The sequence below is a fragment of the Rhamphochromis sp. 'chilingali' genome, assembly GCF_963969265.1.
Source record: "Rhamphochromis sp. 'chilingali' genome assembly, chromosome: 2".
Classification (NCBI taxonomy): Eukaryota; Metazoa; Chordata; class Actinopteri; order Cichliformes; family Cichlidae; genus Rhamphochromis; species Rhamphochromis sp. 'chilingali'.
The window spans coordinates 63,085,530-63,112,481 of NC_137930.1; the positions used below are offsets into that span (position 1 = coordinate 63,085,530).

General features: G+C 38.7%; 1 protein-coding gene across 2 annotated transcripts; it reads left to right on the top strand.

The window, feature by feature from the left end:
• The first annotated feature begins 3,399 nt into the window (after positions 1 to 3,399).
• Positions 3,400 to 14,916, top strand: LOC308391967 (uncharacterized protein). 2 transcript variants are annotated; one of them, XM_080874799.1, is made up of 2 exons: positions 3,400 to 4,370; positions 6,640 to 14,916. In XM_080874799.1, exon 2 carries the CDS (start codon positions 9,443 to 9,445, stop codon positions 11,936 to 11,938), a length of 2,496 nt encoding a protein of 831 aa, XP_080730925.1. In that variant the 5' UTR covers positions 3,400 to 4,370; positions 6,640 to 9,442; the 3' UTR covers positions 11,939 to 14,916. The 2 variants fall into 2 exon arrangements, with proteins under 2 accessions (XP_080730925.1, XP_080730926.1); XM_080874800.1 differs by having other exon boundaries at positions 3,400 to 3,875.
• Positions 14,917 to 26,952: the final 12,036 nt, after the last annotated feature.

Sequence of the window (26,952 nt, forward strand, 5' to 3'; positions counted from 1 at the left end):
AGAGAGAGAGAGAGAGAGAGAGGCATCACACAACACAAATGCCAAGTTGGTGGTGGCACTTAATGATCACCTGGTAACAGAAATGAGGAGGCTTGTATCTAAGCATGTATCTAACACACAATCGTAATCATGCAGTATCAACAAAAGAGTATGACATCATCAAACTATTGGGCGATTATCTGCATGTGAGTCGATACATGGGCATAGCTCAGAAAAGCATTGGAAATAATAACAGAGGGCTAAATCATCAGCTATTGGTTGACAGAGCAGTATACCAGGACTCAAAGACATTACAGACCAACCTAAATACCACCTGCATTGTCTGGAGGAAAGCTTATGACTTGGTGCCATATCAGTGTCATATATGGACTAGAAGTACCCCAGTCTTGATGGGAAACACCGCCGAGGGTGGTCGAGAATTTCAGGGCTAAGGTTCTTTGGGACTTTAATTTCCAGACAGACAATCAGCTGCTGCACAACCAACCAGACATAGTTGTGGTTGACAAGAAGCACACGACCATATGTGATAAATATGGAAATCCCAGTGGATAGCAACATCACACAGAAGAAATATGAGCGAACAGAGAAGGAGCTGAAACAACAACTGGAATAGATGTGAAGCATTAGAAACTGTAACACTGTCTGTCCAGAAGAATGCAGTTGCAGAATAATCTATTTGGCAGAGAAGATTTTGCAAGTGTTTCATGGGCCCAACCCACATACTCGAATCTGCTGCTCAACTCACAAATCAATATTCCTTAAAACTGTCACGTTTTAGTTAATGGACTCAGGCGCAGACCGGGAATCTTTGCAGAGTTAACAATCAATTTATTCACACAACGACACCAGGTGATACTATTTACAACGTGCTGGAGGGAGGGGAGGGGGGTCCAGGGTTCCGGGGTTTGTGAGGGGAAAGACGGGAATCAGACGCACTCCAAAGGCTCTCTTTTCACTCCCCACAATGGGGACACACAAATCCACTCACTCGTCCACACGGAAACAGGCAGGCAGGGAAAGGTCCGGGGTAGATCTGCACACAGAGACTGGGGTTACGACGAACAGACGGAAACAACTTTACAGAGTTTAACTCACTAATGGTTGAGAGACTGACGCTGATAGGTCAACGATCCAGCGACGAGTGACACAGTGCTGCCGTCTTAAATCGGCCTTGCGATCATCCCGATAGGCAGCAGGTGCGTGGGCCAGGGGCGGGAGCCCATAATGAGCACCGCCCCGGCAGGTGAGAGAGAGAGAGAGAGAGAGAGAGAGAGAGCGAGAGAGAGAGAGAGAAGATGTTGCCTAATACAGGATCAGCTGGTGAGGCACAGGGACCATGACAAAAACAGGCTTTCCAGCAGTATAATGCAAGTAGAAGTAATCAACCAAGAAGTTATCAACCACACAAATTTCCTTATTTTTGTGCAAAGTGTATACTTTGTGCTAACTGTATTTAATTGTTTAGTATGAAACAATTTGGAGCGGGTAAGTCTCCAGAGAAGGACATAATTTGTCAAAGCCACACATAAGAGATGTCTTAAAACTGGTCTTTAGAAGAATATCAATCATGTTTGTACTAATCATTTTTTTCCTTATAAAAACAAACATCCTTTTAGGGCAGGGCATGGCTTACTCAACACTTGATAATCAGAATAATAGCTGGCATGTCGACATAATTCCAGAGGTATTTTTAGCTAACACTTAGTTCCTTTGCCTGGAAAAATATAATGTTGTTTAATACATATAAAAGACAAAGCCAGTAATGAGTAATCAGTGCTATTTCACAATGCTGAAGGCTATGAGTCATATTAAATACTGTCATATCAACTGTTTTTTTTGTTTGTTTTTACTCATTTTTGACACTATTGTTCCCAGTATTCAGTGTCCTCTAAAACAGGGGGTAATGTTTTTAAGCTTTGCCAATTCTAAAAGACAAATAAGAAGTGCAAACAAACTGAGTGAAACAGCCACAGCTTACTGCTATTAAAGGTACATGTGCATGTTTGCTTCTGAAAAGCTCCCAAAGCTTGCTGTGCTCATTTCTGACGAGGCCTATCAGTGATACAAACAGCAGAGAGGACACACAAAACTGGTTAAAATGACCAAAGCTATTGCAACTTTTTGTAAAGTTAATGAGCTGAGTGATTAAATCACAAAGCATAAAAGGACATGCAGATTATTGGCAGCAAGATTTGCTCAGGTAGTTATGATGGATTTTAATTGTAATTACCATTTTCTTACTCAGGTATTATGATGGATATCAGAATTCTAGATCCATTGAGTTATAGTTTTCTTTAATCACAAATAATTCATTTTTCCTCACAATATACAGTAAAATATCACTTGTGCCAAAATATAACTTGTACATTTGGAACTATGTTGTAACTATTTTTACTATTTTCCACTAATAAAAAATGAAAAAAGAAATAAAATACAAAATAATAATAAAACAGTTCACAATAACAGAATACAAAATAAAAGAGGAAGGAACAAAGCACAATGGTAACAAACCAGTATATGCCTTAAAAAGATGAAGAAGAGATGTTTCTTAGAGTGTCTAGAGACAAGGTTTTCTAGAATTTGTTTAGCTTTTGGCATGTGACATGCATACAAGGAAGGAGTTCAGTTCTTCTTTGTAGGTATTATTATTGATAAATATAATGATAAATTATATATTCTTTTAGAGAAGGTGGCTGATGTTTGCTCTACTCCATATTTGCTATTCTTTTTAAGTTTTGTTACTGATCTGACTGAGGATGTTTAGGCCAATACAGCACAGCAGTGGGGACAGGGCATCTCCTTGTAAATGCCACACTTGATGGTGACTAATACAATTGGCTTGAAGTTGGTCTCTAGTGTTGTTCGCCACGTCCCCATCGGATTCCTGATGAAGGCTCTTAGGGTCCTGGTGAACTTGTATACAAATGTGAGGCATTGAGTCACAGGCTTTCATGCAGTCAGTCCAGGCAATGCACAGGTTGATCAGTCTTATAGTCTTGAGTAACTGCCACAAGTCGCCGGTGTTTTGCCTTCTGCCAATTCCTTTCTGGCACTGTTACGGCCGCTGGCCTCAGGTGGCCCCGCCTTCCTCCCTGGAATCTACAGTGCTCCAGGGAGCTCATCTATTGAGTCATTTTCCTGTTCACTGCGATGCCTGACACGATTTTCCATGTTATTGGTCAATACTTTTCAGATGTTTTATTAGACTGTACATGGTTAGAGCTGCTCTCCTCTCTCCATCATACCGTAGTCACAATCTTCCTGGCTAAATCACTGATAAATCATTGAAGCTTGTTTACTTAGAAATGCTAGTTGTGTTTCCACACAAAACGCAGACAGTAACTGATTATAAAGCAATCAAAACAGAGTTAGTGGCAGCTTTCATTGCATGTGTAACGATGTAAAAGAATGGATATGGTTTTGTTGTTGTTAAATTCCTGTTAAACTTGGGATCGCAACCATGGGTTTATTTTGGAACTTTTATTTTGAAAATCCGCAGCGGAAGTCTGCTACTGGTAAACGGGCTACCCCCTAAGCCTATCGTTAGTAGCAATGAAGGTTTCGCTGTGGTAAGTTCATCTCCGTCCGCTCTCACAGAGCATGAGTTTAAAACATATTTGAAAATCCTCATTGAAGCTAATATGACAGTGCACTAACTGCATGAACTGCCCATACGGTAGTATTTGAGTAGATTTCAGGTTTATGACCGTGTTTTGCAGTTAATAGATTAGACGGTAAGAAAAATGGACACGTGGAGCTAGCGGCTAACAGCTAGAGGAGGCTGTCGTGTCTAATAATTTTGAAACTTCTCTCAATAGTTTGGGCGGAATCCTGTTGCTGAAACCCATGGTTATTCATGTCCCATGTTATTGCAGGTATGTGTACTTTGAAACATGTATATGGTTGAGCTGCAGGCTAATTCTGTTTAAGACATATTGCTTATTAAGTTTGCCCAGTAGATGGCAGCATTGTTCCATTTACTATTGTACGTAAAAGGGAATTTTGGCTTTGGTTTATTTATATTTACATGAATGTGCATTTAAAAGTGAATTAATTTTTCTTTTGTTATCTAAACCACAACGCAGTAATGTTTCTATTTTATTTTCCGTGATAAGTATTGTTGCCATTTTATTTTTCAATCAATATTTGTTTTTATTTATTTGGGAAAACTAAGAGTTCCACTATACGATCATAAGCCTATCGTTAGTAGCAATGAAGCTTTCGCTGTGTTTGGGCGGAATCCTGTTGCTGAAACCCATGGTTATTCATGTCCCATGTTATTGCAGGGGAATAAATCACGCCTGAGCTCTACCCACTTCGAGTCCAGAGAGTTTTATTCACACAGCGCTGGAAAGAGAAGCTGACCAGGGGTTACACATGCTAGTTTATAATGTTTACAATCTGCATTTGCAAACCACCAGAAATAAGCTCCGGGCTTCTTTAGCGTGACCATATTTTGATTTCCAAAAAACAGGACACTTTGTCCCAGTCCTGAAGAACTTTAATAATACTGTTTGTTTAAAGAAAACTTTAACATATTTACATGATGTCTTCTCTGTGCGGTTAATGAATGGTGAAATAAAAAAATGTCACATAGGCTTTTAAAAGTCAACAAGTGAAAAAAAGAGGACCCTAGCTTCTTAGCTTGCTTAGACAGACTGTAAAATGGAGACAGCTAGAGTTTCCTGTGAGTATAAAACAAGCGTACATTTCAGAAACAACAGGTAGTATCTTGTTCAATTATTCAACTTGTAAAATGAAAATTAAGCAGTCATGACACATCCTGGAAACAGACCAAGTGAAAATTGTGACTTTTCACATAGTCCAAAATAAAATCTAAAAAAAAAAAGAAAACATATGAAAGAAAGGTTGTGCATTTTTAAATGTGAAAAAAATGGCACTACACAAAGATAAACTTTTCAACACATAGATATTTACATTAAATTTCATTTAAAAAAATAAATAAAGGCAGTATAAAAACAGCACTATTTGTGAAACAAATTCAACGGCTGATTGCCCCGTTTTTCACCCATTGGGTAAGACGCTCCCTGTTCTGCTTCTGTTAAGTTCTCAATCACACCTAGCTACCTATAAATATATGATGATGAGGTTTTGGTTTAACAAAGTTACAAAATGTTACAAAATGGAAATTCGTGTATTAAATTTTACCACTGCAACGAACAAATTTCAAAAGGCACAGCGTTTACATTGAAGGCAAAAAGTTTATATTTCTGGTTTGTTCAGTTTTCATTGTACACAATGAATAATGGAACAAGCTGATGCTTCAGTGAACTTCAGTGAGCAAAGTTTTCAGATTGTCTAGGCAGAGGTAACACAAGCAAAGACATTTTCTTCTTAAGTAGAAGTGTTGAAACTTGTTTTAGTATAAATTAATAAAAGTGAAAAACTTAAGTGAAGAAGTACAGGCTCTGAAATATGCTCAAATTAAGAAAGTGAAAAGTAGCTCTTTGAGGACGTTTTTGCCAGCTATCGTTGAGCAACTCCAACTGAATCTTGTGCTATAATAAATTTACATTAGTAAATGGCAATATAAACTTTATTTCCATCTAAATTGTAATTGTAATTAATTTACTGAATTATGAATCAATTATGTAGAACATGAGCAGAGAAATAGAAGGATTATTTTTTTCTTTTAAAAAAAGCTTGATTTTCTGTTGCCAATATTGCAAAGGGTGACTTTGCCTCCACATCTAAACAGGAAAATGAGTACAATCAGTGGTTAAAGTGGGATTCAGCAGGTGGGGGAACCATGAAATGGGTTCTAGTGGCTTAGCCGCACAAAATTAGTTAAAATAATTTCAACTTTGATCAGCTGACCTTTTCTGCTCCTGCTCTGAGGTTTACTACTCTATGTGGATTCAACAAGATGTTTCATGAGTTGTCTGAGGGGATTTCCATCCTCTACATTGATGGTTTATATTGTTTTTATAGTAAATAGTAAAAAGTTGGTATCGAGGTGGAATTCAGCAAGTAAATCTGAACATCATCAGCTTAAAAAATGTCATCTCTGCTGTACTTAATGTAACCTAACTCTGACCATAAACACCATAGCTGCTGTGGACCAGTCCAACACACTGTTCTTTACTTTAAATCCATCACAGTTCAGCAAACTAGCCTGTTTATCATGTACTAATCTGCAGAGTATTTAAATTTAGTATACCTCAATTTTTTTGCAGTACATTTCACAATGTGGAAAACACACAGCGTCACATTATACATAGATCCAATATCTGATTTTAAAAATACAGAAAAGGATTAGGGCCACTGGAAAAAAAAAGTTGGCACATCTTGTTTTTTTCTTCTTTTCCAGAATTCTGAGAAAAAAAAATCTGAATTTAAAGAAAAAAAGTCAGAATTCTGATTAAAGTCAGACTTTTTTCTCAGAATTCTGGAAAAGAAGAAAAAAACAAGATGTGCCCACTTTTTTTTTTTCCAGTGGCCCTAATCCTTTTCTGAAAAAAAAAAATGACAACTTACATGTAAACTTTAAATTTCCAGTCTATCAAATACCACTGAGCAATCCTTACCTTTATATATAACCGTTCTTCTCACTCTCCTGCCATGTCTTTAGTATATTTCTCTATCTCTAAGTGATGTTAGCTCTCATTCTTTCACCAGGGCATTTGTGTTTTTTGTTTTGTGGAAACTGTTCCTCAAGCCGTCTCCACTAGACGACTCCAAATGGATCTTGGAACTTCAAGTTGGCCAACCACACCCGCTTGCCCATCACCACCGAACACTCCCTGGATCGCCTTACTGACTAACCCCTCCCGGCTCCGGAAACCTTGTGGCAACATGAATTTCGGGTCCTGACATCCCGGAGTTATGATATCTTTTCTCTTCATGGGAAATACAGCAGCTGTACCATTAGCTACCAGATACACTGTGACTAACTGCACACAGACAGTTGGAGAATTTGCTGATATTTGTTGAGCTGAGCGAAACACTTCTACTTCTACTTCTACTAAACACTTCTTGTAAATGTTGAAGTATCATGACCACAACTTATGCACATCTGCACTCGAAATATCCTCCAAAGGGGCATTTCACATCATTTAGCAATTTCAAATGAATTATTTTTTGCACATGAACCTCTCTAGTAGTTATGTATAATAGAACTCTTATCTTTAACAAAGGGGTACCTACTTTATGCAGTGGTGTTAGAGAAAGACAGACTGACACAAAATATGTAGATGTTACACTATTTGTAACTTTATAATAATTTATGACTATAACACAGTGCATAAATCATCTGATTAAGTTCTAACATTTAAATCAGTAGGTTGGGTTTTGATTGAAGACAGTAAAGTATGCCAAAGCATAAAAAATGAGCTTAATTTTGTGCAGTGAACTATAGCCTTACTCCCACATCTTTCTCTGCAATTAAACAGGCTACTTAGTATATGAATCCCTCTCTTTCACTTAAGTGCTAATGGAGGAATGAGTAAATCAATAATGCAAGTATTTAAGATAATCCAATTCTAGGCACTATTTTGAGCCAGCATCTTCTGCTTTTCTTTGAGGCGGGGAAGCCTCAAAGAAAAGCAGGAAAGCAACAAAAGCCAATTGATATTTTTTCTGTAATACCATTTGCAGTCTTACTGAATGGAGTCCAGAGAAGCCAGAATTCTAAAAAGTGACAACAAGACGAGGACGTCAAACCTGTAAAATAAAGTGTTTAATTAATATGAAATAAACATGTTTCTTTTGTGTTTTTTTTTTTTTAGGTAAATGCAATCTTACATTCATCTACCTATAAGTTTTAATATTCTCTGGTATCAGAATGACAAAATTAATTAAAGATCTACATTCGGTTAGTAATATTAACAAAGTTAATGACTAGATTTCATCAGGACCATGATGTATCCATACTGACATACACACACCAGCTACCAATTAACAGCAAACTAACAAAGTGTTATCAAATATATAACTTGTTTTTTTTAACTTATCTGCTTGTTTTAATTTTCCCAAAACATAAACAGCATTGTACTGAGCATTATGTTGTTGTTTTTAAGCAAATCCTTTCTTTATAATCATACTGCTAGACGTGCTCTTAAATGCATGTCTTTCTCTGCATATTAGATTATTAGAGACAGGGCCTTCAGGTTAGTGTCTAATGTTGTCCAGTGCTTTCTAGGGGCTAGGGCATGTGAAACAAGGGAGACTATAAGAACAAAAACAACAGCAAATAAAAGAGAACACTACACCACTAGTTAAATTTGACTCTGAGCATTAGCTCTCCCTATTTTACATCCCCAAAAGAGTCATTCACGAGTGTAGGCTAAATTCATTTTCCCTCTATCGTTATAGAGGTGACCGATACAGAAAATAGCCTGTATGAATTTCTGGGTTTTTACATCTATATTGACAAATTCTCATTAATATTAGATATACTATTATCACTCATTTATTGCCATTTTGTTAGCAATAACACAAAGTGCTGTTACTAGTGGCTCAGTAGGTTGTTTACAGAGTTTTAGTTCTCCTGACATACTCAGGAGCTGTTGTACTTGCAACAGTGTCATACCTGATACCTCAATGCTGATACCTTAGCCCATAATATAGTCTGGCTGTTTCTTGTGACAGAGCATGTTTCCTGAGAACTGTGCATTCATGTTGCCCATTTCTTTTTATTTGAAAATTATGGTCATCTACATTATAACCATATATTGTTTGTACTATTCTCCTCAGAGATTAGAATGTGGCATCTGCAATTGTATGTGAATACATGTATGTCCAATACAGTGATAGGTTCCATGATTTAGCAGTTGATCAAAGCTAATAAATAGCTGATGTTCTTTTTTTTTCAGACACAAAGCTGCAGGCCAAAATAGCCTGGAAGTGGCTGACAAGCAAGAAACACATAGACAGAGCAAGAGAAGCACTGCCTAGTTAGGTTAGCAAGATGAAGCTTGAAGAAAAAATAAATAAATAAGATGGCGCCGGTGAGGTTGGCTGCCGTCACGACTGCTCCGACCACCTTTTCTTTGTCTTTGTTTTTTTAGCTAGTTTTCAGCGTCTCTAAATTGGCAAAATCATCACCATTGGGTACATTAGGTATGACAGTGACACTCTTGTTTTTATTGGTATACAATGTACTCACAATTCGAAGTTTTTAACTCCGGATCCGAGCTGGCCGAGTGAGATCTTGAGGGAGAACAAAGGGAAGCGGCGGCCTAGAGGGAAGCGAGCCGGCGTCAGGAACAGGCTGAGAGCTCGTGCACACCGCACACCTCTGCCTAGCATCCTGCTCGCCAACGTCCAGTCACTGGAGAACAAGCTTGATGACCTCAGGGCCAGGATAAAGTTCCAGAGAGACATTCTGGACTGCAATCTCCTCTGCTTCACCGAGACATGGCTGAACCCAGCGGTGCCAGACCACGCCATCCAGCTGGCCGAGTTCTTCTCGGTTCATCGCATGGACAGGACACGAGACTCGGGGAAGTCAAGGGGAGGCGGTGTGTGTTTAATGGTGACCAACAATTGGTGCAACAGTGCGAACGTTGTTCCTCTCACACGCTCCTGCACACCAAATCTGGAACTGCTGTCCATCATGTGTCGTCGTTTTTATCTACCTCGAGAATTTACATCGGTCATTATAAGTGCCATTTATATTCCACCACAAGCGGGCACGGTCACCGCCTTATGCGAGCGGCATGAGGCACTCACACAGCACCAGATACAACACCGGGACGCTGCGCTTATTGTGACGGGGGACTTTAATAGTGCCAACCTCAAACGCGCAGCGCCGAACTTTTATCAACACATCACCTGCCCCACCAGAGGTGAAAGGACACTGGACCACTGCTACACTAGGGTCAAGGACGGCTACAAGGCACAATCTCGCCCTCCGTTTGGCAAATCCGATCATGCCGCCATCTTCCTCATGCCAAAATACAAACAAAGGCTGAAACAGGAAGTTCCGGTTCAGAGGTGGGTCGCGCGCTGGACGGATCAATCGGTGGCCGCGTTACAGGATGCACTCGACGACGCAGACTGGGACATGTTCAGAAACAGCTCCGATGATGATGTCAACGTGTTTACGGAAGCGGTTGTGGGATTCATCGGGAAACTAGCGGATGATACCGTGGAGACAAAGACTATCACAACGTTTCCCAACCAGAAGCCGTGGGTGGATAAAACCATCCGCGATGCTCTGAGATCCCGCACCGCTGCCTACAACACGGGACTCACGACAGGGGACATGGACCCGTACAAAGCCGCGTCATATAACATGCGGAAGGTGGTGAAAGAGGCGAAGCAGCTCTACGGGAGGAAACTAGAGTCACAACTCCAACAGAGTGACTCTAGGAGCCTGTGGCGGGGACTAAGGACAATAACGGATTATAAAGTACCAACAACCGGTATGACAAACGCGGCCGTGACTCTGGCAGACGAGCTGAACACTTTCTATGTTCGCTTCGAGGCTGCAGCTAAGGACTCCAACGATGCTAGTGCTAGCGGTGCTAACGGCTGCAGACAGGAAGATACTGCCAGCACCGGAAACGTGCTTGTCATCTCCGAGCATGAAGTAAGGAGAGCCTTCAAGAGAGTGAACACCAGGAAAGCAGCAGGACCAGACGGCATCCCAGATCGTATCCTCAGAGACTGCGCATACCAACTAGCTCCTGTGTTCACTGAGATATTCAACATCTCTTTATCTCAGTCGGTGATCCCCACATGCTTTAAAGAGTCCATCATTGTTCCTGTCCCGAAGAAACCCCACCCTACTTCTCTCAATGACTATCGCCCTGTAGCCCTCACCTCAGTAGTGATGAAGTGCTTTGAATGCCTGGTCAAAGACTTCATCATTTCTTCACTACCAGACACACTGGACCCACTACAGTTCGCTTACCGTCCAAATCGTTCCACAGACAATGCCATCTCTCATCTCCTCCACACATCACTTACTCGGACACTAGAAGGAAGGGGGAATTATGTTAAAATGCTCTTCATATTCTACAGCTCTGCATTTAATACCATAATTCCCTCCACACTCACCACTAAGCTGGAGCATCTGGGACTCAGCTCATCTATGTGTCAGTGGATCTCCAACTTCCTAACTGGCAGACCACAGGCAGTAAGGATGGGCGGACATGTCTCAGCCTCCACCACTCTCAGCACTAGAGCCCCACAGGGGTGTGTTCTGAGCCCCCTGCTGTACTCTCTGTACACATATGACTGTGTGGCCACTACCAGCTCCACCACCATCATCAAGTTTGCTGACGACACCGTCGTGGTGGGCCTGATCTCTGATAACCACGAGACGGCCTACCTGAAGGAGATTAGGAATCTGGAGAACTGGTGCCAGAGGAATAACCTCCTTCTAAACTTCAGTAAGACAAAGGAGCTGATAGTGGACTTCAGCACTAAGCAGGAGAGGAACTACCAGACCCCCGTCATCAACGAGTGCCCAGTGGAGAGAGTGGACAGCTTCAAATACCTCGGAGTTCACATCACGCAGGACCTGTCATGGTCCTGTCACATCAACACCGTGGTGAAAAAGGCCCGTCAGCGTCTCTACCACCTCACACGCTTGAGAGACTTCCAACTGCCCTCCAAGGTGATCAGGAACTTTTACTCGTGCACCATAGAGAGCATCCTGATGGGAAACATCTTAACCTGGTTCGGGAACAGCACCATGCAGGACAGACGAGCTCTACAGAGGGTTGTGCGGTCAGCTGAGCGCACCATCCGCTCCGAGCTCCCTGACCTGAACTCAATCTACAGCAGGTGGTGCTGGACCAAGGCCAGGAAGATCGTGAAGGACCTCAGCCATCCCAACAACAGACTGTTCTCTCTGCTGAGGTCAGGAAAGCGATTCCGCTCCCTGAAGACCAACACAGAGAGACTGAGGAGGAGCTTCTTCCCGCAGGCGATACGGTCTCTCAATCACACCACCACACAGTACTGACCCACACATATGGTTCTTACACACACACTGGACATTCTGGACATTGTTTTCACTTCATCACTTAATCACTTTAAGCATATTTGCACTGCACAAGACACTAAATAATGTGGATTGCACAACACTGGTCATTATATTCTTCATTTCCAGTTAACCCTTGTATGGTGTTCGGGTCTGTGAGACCCGTGTTCAGTTTTTTTCAAAAGAAAAATTAAACAATTAATTATTTTTTCACGTGTAAATGTGTTGTGTCTTTCCACTCACTCCACTTGATTATAACTGATTTATTATAACATTTTATATAAAAGAAAAACGAGAAGCACATTAATTCATAAATGTGATCTAACAAAGGTAAAGGGAAAAAATTAACCATGTTTGCTGTTCATATGTCTTGTAATTGGGATGAAGTAAACATCTGTTGAGTAATTTAACATAAAATTGTTTGATAGTGTTAATTTGGAAAGCCAAAACTCTAGCGGGTCCACCAGACCCATGAACACTGGCTGAGTAACAAAAATACGAACACCACACAAGGGTTAATACTTGTACAGCTGCTGTTATTGTATATATATATTTATATTTCTCATACATTCTTATATAGTTCTATACTGTGTATTGTGTATTTTGTTGTACAGTTATTTTATTTTTCAACTTTAATTTATATATTTTATCTTATTCTTTCCCAGTTAAATTTACCCTTCATTCTAATTTGTGTTGTACAGTTATTTCATTTTTAACTTTAATTTTTATATTTTATTTTATTCCTTCCTAGTTAAATTTACCCTTTTTAATTTTCATATTTATTTCCTATCTTATTCATAGACTTTTCTTTTTTTCTTTAGGTCACGAGCAGTTGTCTAAGCATTTCACTGCATATCGTACTGTGTATGTCTGTGTACGTGACAAATAAAATTTGAATTTGAATTTGAATAAATATTGCAGGCAAACACTCAGTATCATTTGTCATCAAACTTGCTGATGAAGTTTACCTCCTGTAATAATGTTTTGTTTCCTCTTCCTGTACTCATAACTCTTTGAAGGAGCAGAAGGGTAGGTCAGTTTCATCCTCTGTTTCGCTTAGCCACAAAAAAAACCAGGGGGCAATTGCTTACTACCAGCATCTCGAACACCACCACACTGAGCACTGGAGCCCATCAGGGCTGTGTGCTCAGCCCACTGTCCACTTAACATTGGTAGATCCTCTTTGGAGGTTGTCAAGAGCACCAAATTCCTTGGCATTTACCTGGCAGAGAACGTCTCCTGGCCCCTCAACGCCAGCTCCTTAAACTAAGAAGGCCCAACAGCATCTCTACTTCCTGTGGAAGTTGAGAAAAGCCCATCTCCTACCACCCATTCTCACCACCTTTTACAGAAGGACTTCCTGAGCCCACGCACTCCTCACACACACTCTTCACCCTGCTGCATTCTGGCAAGAGGTACCGGAGCATTTGGGCCCTCACTCCCAGACTGCAAAGCAGTTTCTTCCCCTGACACACAGACACATACCTTCATACATCAAGTTACTTTTTGCACAATGCTCAGTCTTTTGTACAACCCACTGTCATTGTTGCACTTTTCTATTGCGCTGTTGTGTCTTCACTGTCTTGCGTCTGTATAGTTCTGTTGTGTCTGGTGTTCTACTGTTTTTGTTTTGGGTTTTTTGCAATTTTTGCACACTTGCACTTTATGTACTCCTGTGTTGATTGTCTGTTATATGATATACGTAGGACCATGGTCTCGGAGGAACATTGTCTCGTTTCACTGTGTAGTGCGATGCAGGATCACACTTTACACAACTAAAGGAACTAAAGATAAGTCAGTCGAAATGAACAGTCAGGGATAATTAGATGATGTGATGCTTTTAATTTTTTTTTTAAATTTCCACCAAAGACCTACCTGTCTCTGCCAACATGGAGTTAACTGTGAGCTCCCTCCCCTAATATGTCCTTGGTTTCATTCATTTTTCATAAGACAAAATTGTAGAGACCTGGGTATTGCAACAATTAGTCAGCAAAATAGAGGTTCTTTCACCTCTTTTAAACTACTTTTACTACAGCTTCATTGTCAAGTGAATTTCATAGAGTTAAGTGATGAGGTATGGTCACAATATCAATGAAAAGTATATTTCAAAAAAATATAGGAGAATATTTGCATACTTGGATTTTAATATGTGAGTAATATAGTTTTCTGAACATTCCACATTTGAGGTCTGGTTCTGTATAAAATTAGTGGCAATTTGTGAGGGTAAAAAATGCAGTGGGTTTCTTTTATGCAAGTGAAAGACAGACAGCGACAGAGAGAGAGAGAGCGAGAGAGATGTTTAAGGTCTTTGCAAAGCAGAAGCTGTCAACCAGGGATTAGTAGAATGAGCAGAAAAGCGACAATAGGCAGCAGCTTATATACTTTAGAAGACAGGATTTCAATTTTAATCCACTATAAATGAGGGGGAAAAAAGCAAAGAATACAATTGCCACCAGTAGGCCTAAATATCCACACTCAGGAAGCTTATATTAAAAATGAAAAACATGTAAGGAACAATTGGACGACAAATATAAGAAGTAGGAAACTCAAGAAAGTAAAAAAAAAGTCATTGTGATTATAGTAAAGAATGGAGTAATAGGGTGCATACCAGTTAGATCTGTTTTTATTTTAGTAAAATAATTTTTCATTAAACATTGGCAGATAGAATGGGCAGCTAGATGAATACAGTCAGAAACATCATTCAAAAGTTGGAGTACTTGGAACTGGAATCCACAAGGTCTATAGCTATTTTACATAAACACATCCTCCATTTCATTTCCAAAATCAGAGGACACCTCTTTGTTTGCCAGGAGCTTTTGTCAAAGGGTCATTTTATGTCACGGACCCAGTTCCAGGGACTCGGGGTCCGTGAGCAGTGTGGACTACTATTATTATTATTATTATTATTATTATTATGGTTGTTGTTTGAGGGTTGTGTCTTCTGCACTGCTGCTGTTCTGTGTTCCGTGTTTGTGTACTGTCAGGTGTGTATGGGTGTGTGTGTGTGAGGGTGCGGTCGTGGCAGGCTCTTTCAGGCTCCCTGTGGAATCTACAAAACAGAAACAAAAGCAATCTTGCCATTTCTCAAAATCTGTCCTCTTGAGAGAGTGAAAAGTATCTAGTTCTAAGTCTATTCAATTATCTCTCTTTTTCAAATATGTGCTTCTGCTTCACCATGAGTGTCAACCTGAAAAGAGTTGGCAACAAATGGGGGAGGAATTTTTTTCTCTTATTTTTATTGCCTTGATGAAAAACAACTACTGAGGTCATATTAGTGACACATATCAGTAAATTCATACAGAGGGGTGCCAATTAAAGGTTCATAATTATTAGGCTGCTATTGCTTTGCAGTAATTGCAGTTATCTGTTTGCAAAGCATGTAATAGACACACTTGTCGACTGTGTCCATTTCTGTCTTTGTCTCTCCCAAACGTGAAATGGACACGCATTCAAAAGTTGCATTACTGCATGTGGAAATTGCATTACCAGCGGGGGGAGATAATATATTTAAAGCCTCAAAGTTGCGAGTGAGCAAATTATGCATTAAGTACATTCCAGGTTCCTTAATGATCAGAAATGATTAAGCAAGGCAACTAATATGCACATACATGTAAATATGTTAATAATATCTGTTTAAACACTTGTGGCTTGGAAAAAAAAAAACCTCCCTCTGCTGTTACTGCAAATTCTGCATGCATGCACATTTCACATTTTGGAAAGGCAAAGTGTGAAATGGACATGGTGAACCAGCGGGAAGAAATAAATAAATCAAGTGGTTACCTACATGAACTGGGTACAAACCCTTTTCTCAGTTATGAGACAGTTTTGGAATCTGGAAGAAAAATTGTAATATCTTTATGTGAGTTAGTAACACTGTGATACTGAAGGACACAGAGTTAAGCCTTGAGAGCTAGATGTTGTCAGGATTATAGTGAGAAAAAAAAAATCAAATAAATGCATGTAAATGAGAAACCTGCCAAAATATTTTTGTTAATTGTGAGAATTTATCATGTTGTCCCTGAGTGGTTCCTGTTGATCTCACATAAGCACTGTGCAGCAATCAACCACCCACTTGTGGTAGGCAGAGCTAAAAACAAACAAACCCTCCTCTGCACTGAAGTTGGCAAATGCATTGACTGTTATGGAGCAGGTAGACAATACAAAAGTAATTTGAAAACATGGATATCTATTGTTTTAAACATGTTTCAAAAGAAGAAGATTCTGTCAAAATGGCGGTGCACCTTTACCTATTTGTCAGCCAGAATCAGCTGACATGTGATTTTTTTCCCCCTTGGGAGAAACCAGAGCCCTCATGTGAAAGACACTGATAGTTAACAAAATGCACTGCAAAACACTTCAAATTGGTGTCAACACTTTCGACACGTACAAGCAGGCATAGCATAAAAAGAGAGAGAAAGAGGTGAGTTGAGCACTGCCCACAGCTTCTAAATATATTTTATCATGTCTTTGTGTTTGAGGATATCTCTCAAATATGACAGGATGAGTTGGTCAGTCAACCAGTTAACAAACTGCTCTTGTTTACCAAGGCCAGAATCCTTTTGGGGTGTTTATTAGAGCAGACTCTGCAGGTCCATGGTATTTCTCTTCTGCAGATACTGCTACCACCTCATTACATCCAGACTCCAGCCAGAGTGAAATTCCCCAGGGGAGCAAGGCACTGAAGCAGAGGCCAGACAAGCCCAAGATATTACTGGATGAATAAAGACCCTGTTGCACTGGGATCATCATGTAACAAGATGTTTTATGACCTTGTTTTAAAAAGATGAAATCACATTTGTGGCTCTTTCTTGCTCATTTTTTTGTATTATCTGCTATCGCTTAGTACCACTCAGCAGTTTTATGTTTTGTAAGGCAAAAACAGCAACAGATGCAAACAAATGAGCATAATTTCATGCTGATCAAAACACTTCAGCAGAACAATTATGTCTCTGTTTAGTCTTTTTGTACTTTTATTTCTGTTGTCTCAAATTATAGTAAGGATTCCAGATATACACCATGAAATTGATAGACTATCTGAATGTTAATTCTTGGGAGTCCTCGATTTGTGTATCTATGCAGACCACAAGAGTACACTCTTACAAAGACCATTATTTCAGTGTATGTACTCTTTTCAACACGCTCCTGAACAGTACAAAAACAAGTTATAGTTAAGTGTGTCTTTTAGTGTGCAACTGCCTTCATTATTGCTTTCAATCCAAACAATCTCACTAAGCAGTCGCTTACATTAAAGACAAAGAATTTTGACCCCCCAAGTGGTTGTGTCCTATTTAAGAGACAACCTGACAGGGGATAATTGATGATGATTGCTATTTTTTCCCAGCAGGATAAAAAGAATGCAGTTACATCATCACAAGAGTTAAATAAGTAAGTAAACACACATTTTAAGTCAAATTCATCATAATTGTTTTTTTTAAGCCTTTTGTGTCTAGTAGTAGAAAGAAAGTTCAAATGACACATCGGTTTTCACCATAGATTTCTCGCTTCAACAGGCAATGGAAAAAATCTCACGCACCTAAAATCAAGGTCAAATAAGACCCCATGAAAAGTAGATGGTTGGTCATTCATAAAATTACTCATCACAGCTAAACATTAAAATGTGTTCATCTCGCCACAAAAGCTTTTGGCCAGGGTAGAAGGCCAGGGTAGAAGTCTTTACAAAAATCTACATGAAAGTTTAATGTTTGAAAAATCTGTATTAACAATAGGTGTAAAGTAAACAGCCTTGACTTTGATAAAGTCTATCAATCTACTAGCAGAACATCTACAGCTTCTTTTTTATAACAAATTGCAACCAATTCAGTTTGATTTCCTCGAGATGTGAAAAGTGCCAAATCAAGATAGAGTTTAAGGGTGACTGATGCATCGCTCAAAAGCCAAGTGCAAGTAGAAACAACTGGCCACTAGAGCTAGACAAATGTGCCCCAAGGCTAACCTCAGGCTGGCTAGAAATGATCTAGTGAGGGGAGTCAGAGACCTAAATGTCACAGACAGTCATGGGTCAGCGGGGCTGTCACTGTGAGACACAAAGGAGTGGGCTCCTCGTCATCTGAGGACCTTCCCTAAGGTGTCACTCAGATGAGGAGGAGCATTCAGTTAGGGTCCTGCCACATACTACAGTACACTTAGCGCTACACATCCTGTATGATGACAGGGAACAAAGGGCGCAACAGGATGCAACATAATTTAGAATATCCATATCTGTCTTTCAATATTAATCACAAGTCGGCAGAATTGCCATCAAATTAAACATCATTACACAAGTCATTATGAACAATTCATTTCTGTTAATCACTATGGTATTAATAATTATCCCTGAGCAGATGAAAACTGACACACAAAGTAATCCAAAATCCATTTTAGGTTAGTAATTCATTTGAGCTGAAGGCAGCCAATTCTTTTCATGTGTCATTTGGGACACTCTTCAAAAAAGTGTCATGACTGCTCGAATCTACATTTGGTTATACGAGAAAGGTGAGCCTGAAGATGAAGCTGTTGATTGATTGATCTATTTACCACCCTTAACTATAGCACTAATTGATAGCAACATAAATAATTGAGCTTCCTCCAAACGGTGCCTGCAGAGGCAGAGATTGAGGCATCTCTGCTCATATTGCAGCCACAGTATCCCAGACTTTGTGGATGGATGAAAGTTTAAACATGAGATGATATATATGCTTTGCCTTTGATTTAACTGATAAGGAGTTATCTAGAAGAATTTACTAATGAGTTTTCCAGTCAGAGTAATCTGCATCATTATTTGTTTTTTAAAGCTCTCTCTCTCTCTCTCTCTCTCTCTCTCTCTCTCTCTTTCTTTTTGCATCAAGCCAGATGCTTAGTGCGTCAGCAGTAGACAGCAGTGTCTTTTCCCTTTACTTAATTGTTGGAATAACAGGAAGCACCAGTTATTTATTTCTACTGTAATACTGCAGAAGAAGTTGCTGTGCTTTTTATTCACTGACTGAAAGAGACAAAAGAAAAAGTTTTGCAGCACTGTAATAAGATATAGCAATTAATCCCCAGAACCAAGCTCCCTGCAGAAAACTGATAGTTCATGGTGACCAGCCACGATTATGCAGTTAATTGATTGAACATAAATTATGAGATGGGGAAATCCAAAAGAGAGGTTGTTGTGCTTTGTTTAATGAATCTAAAACATAATATCATAGGTGGTTCAACTATACTAATACTCACGCATTAGTAGTGCTTGGCATAAAGTGCTGATTGTAGCCAGTGGTAGATATTATCTATGACTGACAGGAGGTTTGGCAATATCTTCCTCTCTAATACCTTGTGCCCTGATCTACACATAACCATTTAAAACTCTAATTATAAATTAATTGATATTAACTGCTCAGATATGTTGTCTTCTTCTGTGTAGCTGTGTCTGTTTTGTTAACACAGAGTGTTGCTAATATCTCTTAATCCCTCAGACATAGTTCCCAAATGAGATTTCCCAGCCTGCTGTGACTACCTTATGTGCATTCAGTTGATTCCTATAGGTTTTCAATACAGTAAGAATATGAATTATTAAAACAGGATGTTATTAGTAAAAGGTCATTAAAATCACTTAATACAGTTCATTTGAGCTACTAAGAATCAACATTATTAAAGAATTATTGTTTTTATATTTTATTTATATTTTTAAAAATGTTGTCAGGTGAGTTATAATAAAGCACCATGTACAGTACAATGGCCAATTAAGGTGTGATCATGTTAGGTCAATGATACTCCACAGCCATTTACAGCAATCTTTTCAAAGCCATTGAATCACAGAAAGACAAAAGATTAAGCCAGCAGAGTAAGAGTTGCAAAATTAACTAAATAAATATATGATTAATATATAATTTTGTTTAAACACAAATTTAATTATTTCACTGTTTAATTAATTATTTCACGATTCCTGAGCTGCAGGAGCCAATAAATTATTAAATATACTTTAAATGAAAGAAATTGATATTTTAATTAACTAATGGTGGATTTAATTAATTAATTAATTAAATGTGTATTTAAGAAATTATATACTTTTTCCATCCATCCATTTCTTCCACTTATCCAGTTCAGGGTCGGCATGGCTGGAGCCTATCCCAGCAAGAGGAAGGCTATACTGTGGACAGGACTCTGATCTGTTGCAGGGCTATACAGAGACAGAGAAAGATAAGCATTAACATTCACATCCACATGAACAGTCAGTTTAGAATCACAAAGTATTCTGACCCCATCCATATGGGAGAACTTTGGACTGTGGGAGAGACCGACAGAGAGGACAGTCTTCCAGATCCATTCAGGTTTTAGGACAGTACCCTAAACAGAGTTGCCCAGACCTCTCTTTCTTTATCCATCTTCTCTAATTTTCCTTGAAGGATACTGGATTATTGCATTATGTCCTGAGTTGGCTCCAGGGTTGGTGGGGGTAATTGTGGAGGCCTGCTATTCTCTACTGTCCACACCCTCCCTTCCCCTTCATAAAGGGATGAAGCTGATGAGCTATAACATGAAGATATGAGAAAGAAGTACAGATCACAACCAATGCAAAGTTTGATTTGAGAGTCTTGATGGTGAAGTATAGAGAAGGTCAGAAGGATATATGACAGGATGTCAGGAGAGGGACTGTAGTACTGTATGAGTGAGTGAGTAGCAGCGGAGAAGTATGTGAGGGCTGTGCAGAACATGTATGAGGACAGTGAGAGTCTTGGTGAGCTAAGTTTTAGAACAGATGAGGTCAGGTAGATGTGTAGTGGAACAAAAAAAGCATTTATTTCCTATACAGCTCTCCTTACAACAATTAATTTGTCGCGCTTCTTCACAGCACAAAAATCCACCCTCTAATGACAATTGGCAGCCTTAAATATGTTCAGCTGTCACAGACTAAACCATTATTCCACTCTCAGGTAAATTCTTAAATCCCAACCTTCCACCACAGTATACAATATATCAATAAGAATAAAGATTCACCACACTCTTTACCAATGGTCTCTCCCGGAACCTTTAAATGGTGTCTGGACCCCGGGGAAACATTTGCCCAAACACCTTGAAGAGGACACAGGCAATAAAGGTGAGTAATCATTATCTTACAAACACTTATTTGCACCACTTTTATCCCTAGATTTCACACACACATTTGCATTAGTTTTCCTTACTGGTAAACCTTAATCAAAATCTCAATCACCATTCTTTTCTTCTGACAGACAACCACCACATTCCTTGATGAGGAGCAGCTGTGCAGGATCTGAAATAAGGCTACCAACTGATTTTAAAATTCCCAATAAATAGTCAATAAATATTTAAACTTCTTGTGTACAAATCCATGCTTAAAGTGCAATGCTAAATAAAGTGCTTGATAAGGTGCTTTTAATAAAGTGAAAGGTGTGCTCTAAAGTGCTATACAGATAATATAATATAAAAAAATGATTCACACATGGTCAAAAGCATACATATATTCATATATTTATATGTATAAATATATATTTACATTCAAAAATAAAGTGGATGAGCTGTGAAATCGATGTCCATCTCAAACCGCACTTATTCTAAAAAAAAACAAAAAATAATGACCCTAAAGTTGTGCTGCTGTTATTGAAATACTGTCCAGCTTTAAATAATCAAAACCTGGAGGAAGCTGGTCACATGTACAAGGCAATCGAGGCTGACCGGCTCACAGAGATGAAAATTACTGGATCAGAGTGATGACAGCAGAATTGAGTTCAACAACATGAGTTGCTGATGTTCTTAACTGATAAAAAGATTCCTATATTTTCAATACAGACACAGTTCAACAATTAGTGTTGAGCTGTTTCTCACGAGAGGTGGCTCCTGTAAAATCTCTAGCATAGATATGTTACTATTATGGATCTCGTCTATACAGAAAACTGACATAGGAGACCGCTATTAAAGGCACATGTCCAAGGTTGGGCTCCAAGATGAGAGGTTGCAGCTGCGTCAGAACAAAATCAATGAACACTGTGGGAATAAATAGGCCAATCACTCAAACGGTCAGTGATATTGAGCGGGTGGAGACAGGCCACAGGCTTATAACAGTTAAGAGACACATGAAAGGGTGTCAATAATATGAAATAAGAGCCCATGCTTGCCACTGTATTATAGCAAGGAGTTCTGGGATGTATACGGTTTGCAACAGGGTAAATTAGATTACTTCTTTGGTTGGAACACCAGAAGAAATAGAAAGCAATCAGGAAACTTTTCTTTGTCAGTGTTTGATGTAATCTACACAATTTTGCTTACAGTTCAACAAAGGTATGATAGTGATGATAGAAGAGGATTTTTTTTAATCAGTCCTTCTCCATTGTGTCTGTCTTCTAAAGTCTGATCCTATATTGTATAAAGAACCCTTTTGACACCTGCCATTCATTGACTAATAACAACAATGCCATGTATTTATGTATGTAGGACAAGTTTATTTTAGCATTGTGTCTTGGAATTCCACCTTGCCACTGTTGCCCATATACTGTACTTTTTCAGAATTTTTTTTTTTTTTACTGTATTCAGTTATTTTTTCTTAAAAATGTTTTCATCTCATATTCTTGTGTAAAAGAGGACTGCACTGAGTGGAGTTCTAATCAGAAAATGTTCTCATTTGTTTTCATGCTTACATTTCATTTTCAACTCAAATATTGTAATTTTAGCTTGTTTAGATCAGGAAAGTAGATGCTGCTTTAAGTGGCAACAAAGCAGAACAATGTCAGGAATTTGTGAGCAAAAGACTACATCTGCACCATCATCTAACACAGCAGGAATCCACTGATACTCTGTCTGTCGAGGACAGTATCTTCTGAAGTCTACATTTCTTGGCTGAATATGTCATAAGGCGCTGACAAGATCTGTCATATTTCAAAGACTCCTCCAAAAGGCCGCTGAGAAATGCAGCCGTCTCTTGCTCGAATTTGGAGGACACACTTGGTTCACCCTTTTCAGCATTCAGTATCCCCTCTATTTTTATGGCTGAGTTCTGTCACAATCACTGTTTGGGAATAACAGTGATGAAGGATATGATATGAAGGATTTTTATATTCTCATTATAATGAGCCAATAGTGAATCTAAAATATAAAATACATTAAATCAGGTTGAACTGACAATTAAATGGTAAATGGCCTGTATTTGTATAGCGCTTTACTTGGTCCCTAAGGACCCCAAAGCGCTTTACACTACATTCAGTCATCCACCCATTCACACACTGGTGATGGCAAGCTACATTGTAGCCACATCTGCCTGGGGCCACAGCTGCCCTGGAGCGCATTGACAGAGGTGAGGCTGCCGGACATGGGCGCCACTGGGCCCTCTGAGCACCACCAGTAGGCAACGGGTGAAGTGTTTTGCCCAAGGACACAATGACCGAGACTGGTGGAGCCGGGGCTCGAACTGGCAACCTTCCAATTACAAGACGAACTCCCAAATCTTGAGCCATGATCGCCCCCAACTAAGAATATACTGACTGATATTCTTCATAATATGGACTTTTTATTTATTTATTTTTTTTAAAATCATGTTGTTAATGAAAAACGTAAGCTGGACCATTTGTCTTTTTGGAGATTGTGCCTTTAAAATGAAACTCAACAAGTGGATGTTATCAACACTGGCATAAAGTGATTTTCGGCTCTTGTGGAAAAACAGGATTTTTTTTTTTTTTGTTTTAATGTGACACATTCTGGATACATATGACTGTCAAAATCAAAAACTGCACATGCCTTACCAAAAGAGCACGAGAGCTGTTTTGGTAATTGGTGTGGATTTAACAACAACACATCTCATTGACTGATTTTTGAAATAAAGGCTAAAGCAAATTGAAAAACATGTTTGTGAACATGACAATCTGACTTCAGGTTCCTCACAGTAAGCAAATAGTTAACACACTAAATTGTTTGCAAAATTACAAAAACTGTTGGTAGCCCATTTTTGTTTGTTTTGTTATTTGTGTTTGGTTGGTTTTGGATTTTTGTTTTTTTGTCATTCAAAGACTTTAGAGTCCAGAATCTTTCTCAGGTAGCAACAGGTCTCCAGCTGTACTTGTTTTGTTCCAAGTTGAAGAAGCTAAACCTCAATAATGATCTAAACTGCAGCTCCAGAAAGAAAGAAATAATGCCCAAGTTAGTGGAAGTGCTACAAAAACAAACCCCTTCAGATCATTTAGACTAGAAAAATATCAATAAACAAATCACCATCTGAATGGGATATTTTAATGGAACAGGACAGAGTGTAGCGACAGTACACTCATTCTCTCTGCCAACCAGCAATGTCAGTTTATTTACTATGAAATCACTTTCCAAAAAAAATAATCAGTTTTAAGTCCTAATAAACAAGCATTAATTGGAAATGCTCATCTTGTATTTATTATTTTTGTTGTAAGCAGGACTTGTTTTGCTTTTTTAATAATTTTTTTAATCTCACCGTGATCTACATGCATTGGGCATTCATTTTTTTTGCTTTTTTTAAAGAATTTAATTGGTTTATCCTTGACAGGAAGTCTAATTTATACTAAGCCACTTTTATTCACTGTAATGTACATTACAGCTCAGTAATGTAGTCAGCCATATTTGTTCCATATTAATGCCTCATTTATTTATTCAGATTGTATTCCTTTGTTTTTGTTTTTTACCAAAACAATACAAAAAATAAATAATCTGTCCTACTTGACTTAAATAATCAACAAAACAAGACATTCATTGCTTTACTAGCTCCTTTCAGCCAGCCACATTCCTCTCTACTTTGAGTAATAAGAGTTTGTAATAAGTGTGGAGGTAATTCACCAAAAAAAGGGCAACTGTGAGACAGGAAAAAACCTAGTGGCAAGCAGTAATTAAATTGCTCCTCAACCCCACATTACTGGTAGAAACGAGTGACATAAGAAAAGCAAAAGATGATGACAAATGATTAACAAACAGGCCCACTCACTTCAAACATGTCTGAGTATTCCCACCCCAGCCCCCCTCCCAATTCTTGGCATGAAGGATTTAAAACTCCCTCTAACAACCACACATCAAATTTCAACATATCAAAGCTTGACATTGTAGGAGGAAGCTCTTGATGACTTCATTCTTTTCTTATTTTGGCTGTACAACACATCACATGGAGACCGATAACAGACACGTGCACACTGGCTGTAAATAAATGAATTTGGTCAAACATTTAATAATTACAGACTAGAAAAAGAATCAGCATGCAACAATATAAACATTAGAAACATGCCACAACTTCCACCAAAGTGAAATCAGTGTTTCTCGATCTTTACCACTACAATTGTTCATAAACAGGAATTGCAATTAATGGAACTGCTGCCAAAACAGATCAATATCCACACTGCAATGGAGCTTGAACTAATTAGCACATGTTTTCCACTGAACAATTTTTCATTGCAACAAGCAGAATGGTCAATACATTTATACCCTGTACATATGGATGATTCTGGTGCTGTAAATTGATTAGCCATGAACTGTAAATATGAATCAGTTTATTTTAAATACTTAAATGCTGCAAACAGCAATTGGGGAGGGGATGCGGGGGAGTAAGAGGCAGTTAAACTGCGGGATAGCTTTTTCATATATCGAGATCTTCTGATATAATTATTTTATTAAATTTTTACATTCTATTGGTGATATAATGTGTTTGAAATAGCAGTGGGATGACTCAATAAGAACAACGTGAATAATCCTGAATATCAATGCTTTCTGTGGCGCTTAATTGGCATGGTGACTAGAGACATTGATTAAGCTTTAATAGCTAATGATTCTGTCAAGTACTTCACCAGTGACTGAACTAAGTTTGATTTATCAGAAGGTGAATCAGGAAAGGATGCCTAAAGGATTCCATAAAGGACTGTGTATATCTATGATGGATGCAATTGTGCTGAAGCAGTACAAAAAGGAACATGTAAAGCAGCTAGATTGTACCTGTTCAGATTATAGTGAAAAAATCTGTGGTCTAGCTGGAGTCTCCCATAACCTTCATGTATCCATTTGGGATCCACCTGTTTAGTCTGTAGTAGTGTGCGCTGCAGTCCGATAGAATCGGTGCTGGTGATATCTCACTCTGCTGTACGGCTAAACCTGCATTCAGGACATTGGCAGGATAATTAGTAGCAGTTAGCATGGGACATAGTGCTTTGAAGAAATTTGGGAAGCACCACACATGAGGCACTGGCCACACCTAGGGTCCTCTGAGATGGTTGCTAAGCAATAACAGAAGGTTAAATCCACTGCACTCACAAAGCATTTTGAACTAACAGCAAAGAAAGAAGAGCAGATCTTTACTCACTGGGTGCCTTCTCTATTGTGGAGCAATAAGAGCAAATGAATGGTATATCCTTTGTAATTAACATTTCTTTAACCTCATACCTAACAAAAATTATGACCATGTTTTAGCATATGTAGTGCAAATGCTCAAATCATAAGTGGATGTCAAATGGTATGTTTGTAATTATCACATACTTTGATATTATTTTGTACTCATTTTTTTTTTTCCAAAAAGCAAATATGAATTAACCAAAATGAAGTAGTTAAGTGTCATGCAAACAGAATTTCACTGAAAAAGTACTGTAGTAATGAATGCAGTAACAAAATATGGAGGACAACTAGTGTAGCAGCCAGTCCAGACTTTGCTGCTGTACTTACAGTAAGCTGCATAGTAACCTTTGCATTGACTTGTTTAGCTCATTTGACATTACAGGACAAATGCTGGAAACCACTTCTGTGGCACACACATTCTCCCTTCTTGTTTGATTTTACAACAAGCCTGACATCTGAAAAGACTTGTAGGTTATATTGATCAAACACTTCATACAACACTGGTTAAAACTTTTTGTGCTTTTATTTTCTCATAAAATAAAATATAGAAACATGTTGCTTGTGGTAACCTTATTGAAACTTATTGTGATTTATTTTGCTTATCTTAGTCCTGAATTAAGATGAAAGTCATGGGTTGTTGTTATGGAAGAGCATTTCCTTTGCTGTTCTATACCACAAAGTCA

Coding starts and splice junctions, on each gene's coding strand:
- LOC308391967 (XM_080874799.1), top strand. CDS start 9,443: ATGGACAGGACACGAGACTCGGGGAAGTCAAGGGGAGGCGGTGTGTGT.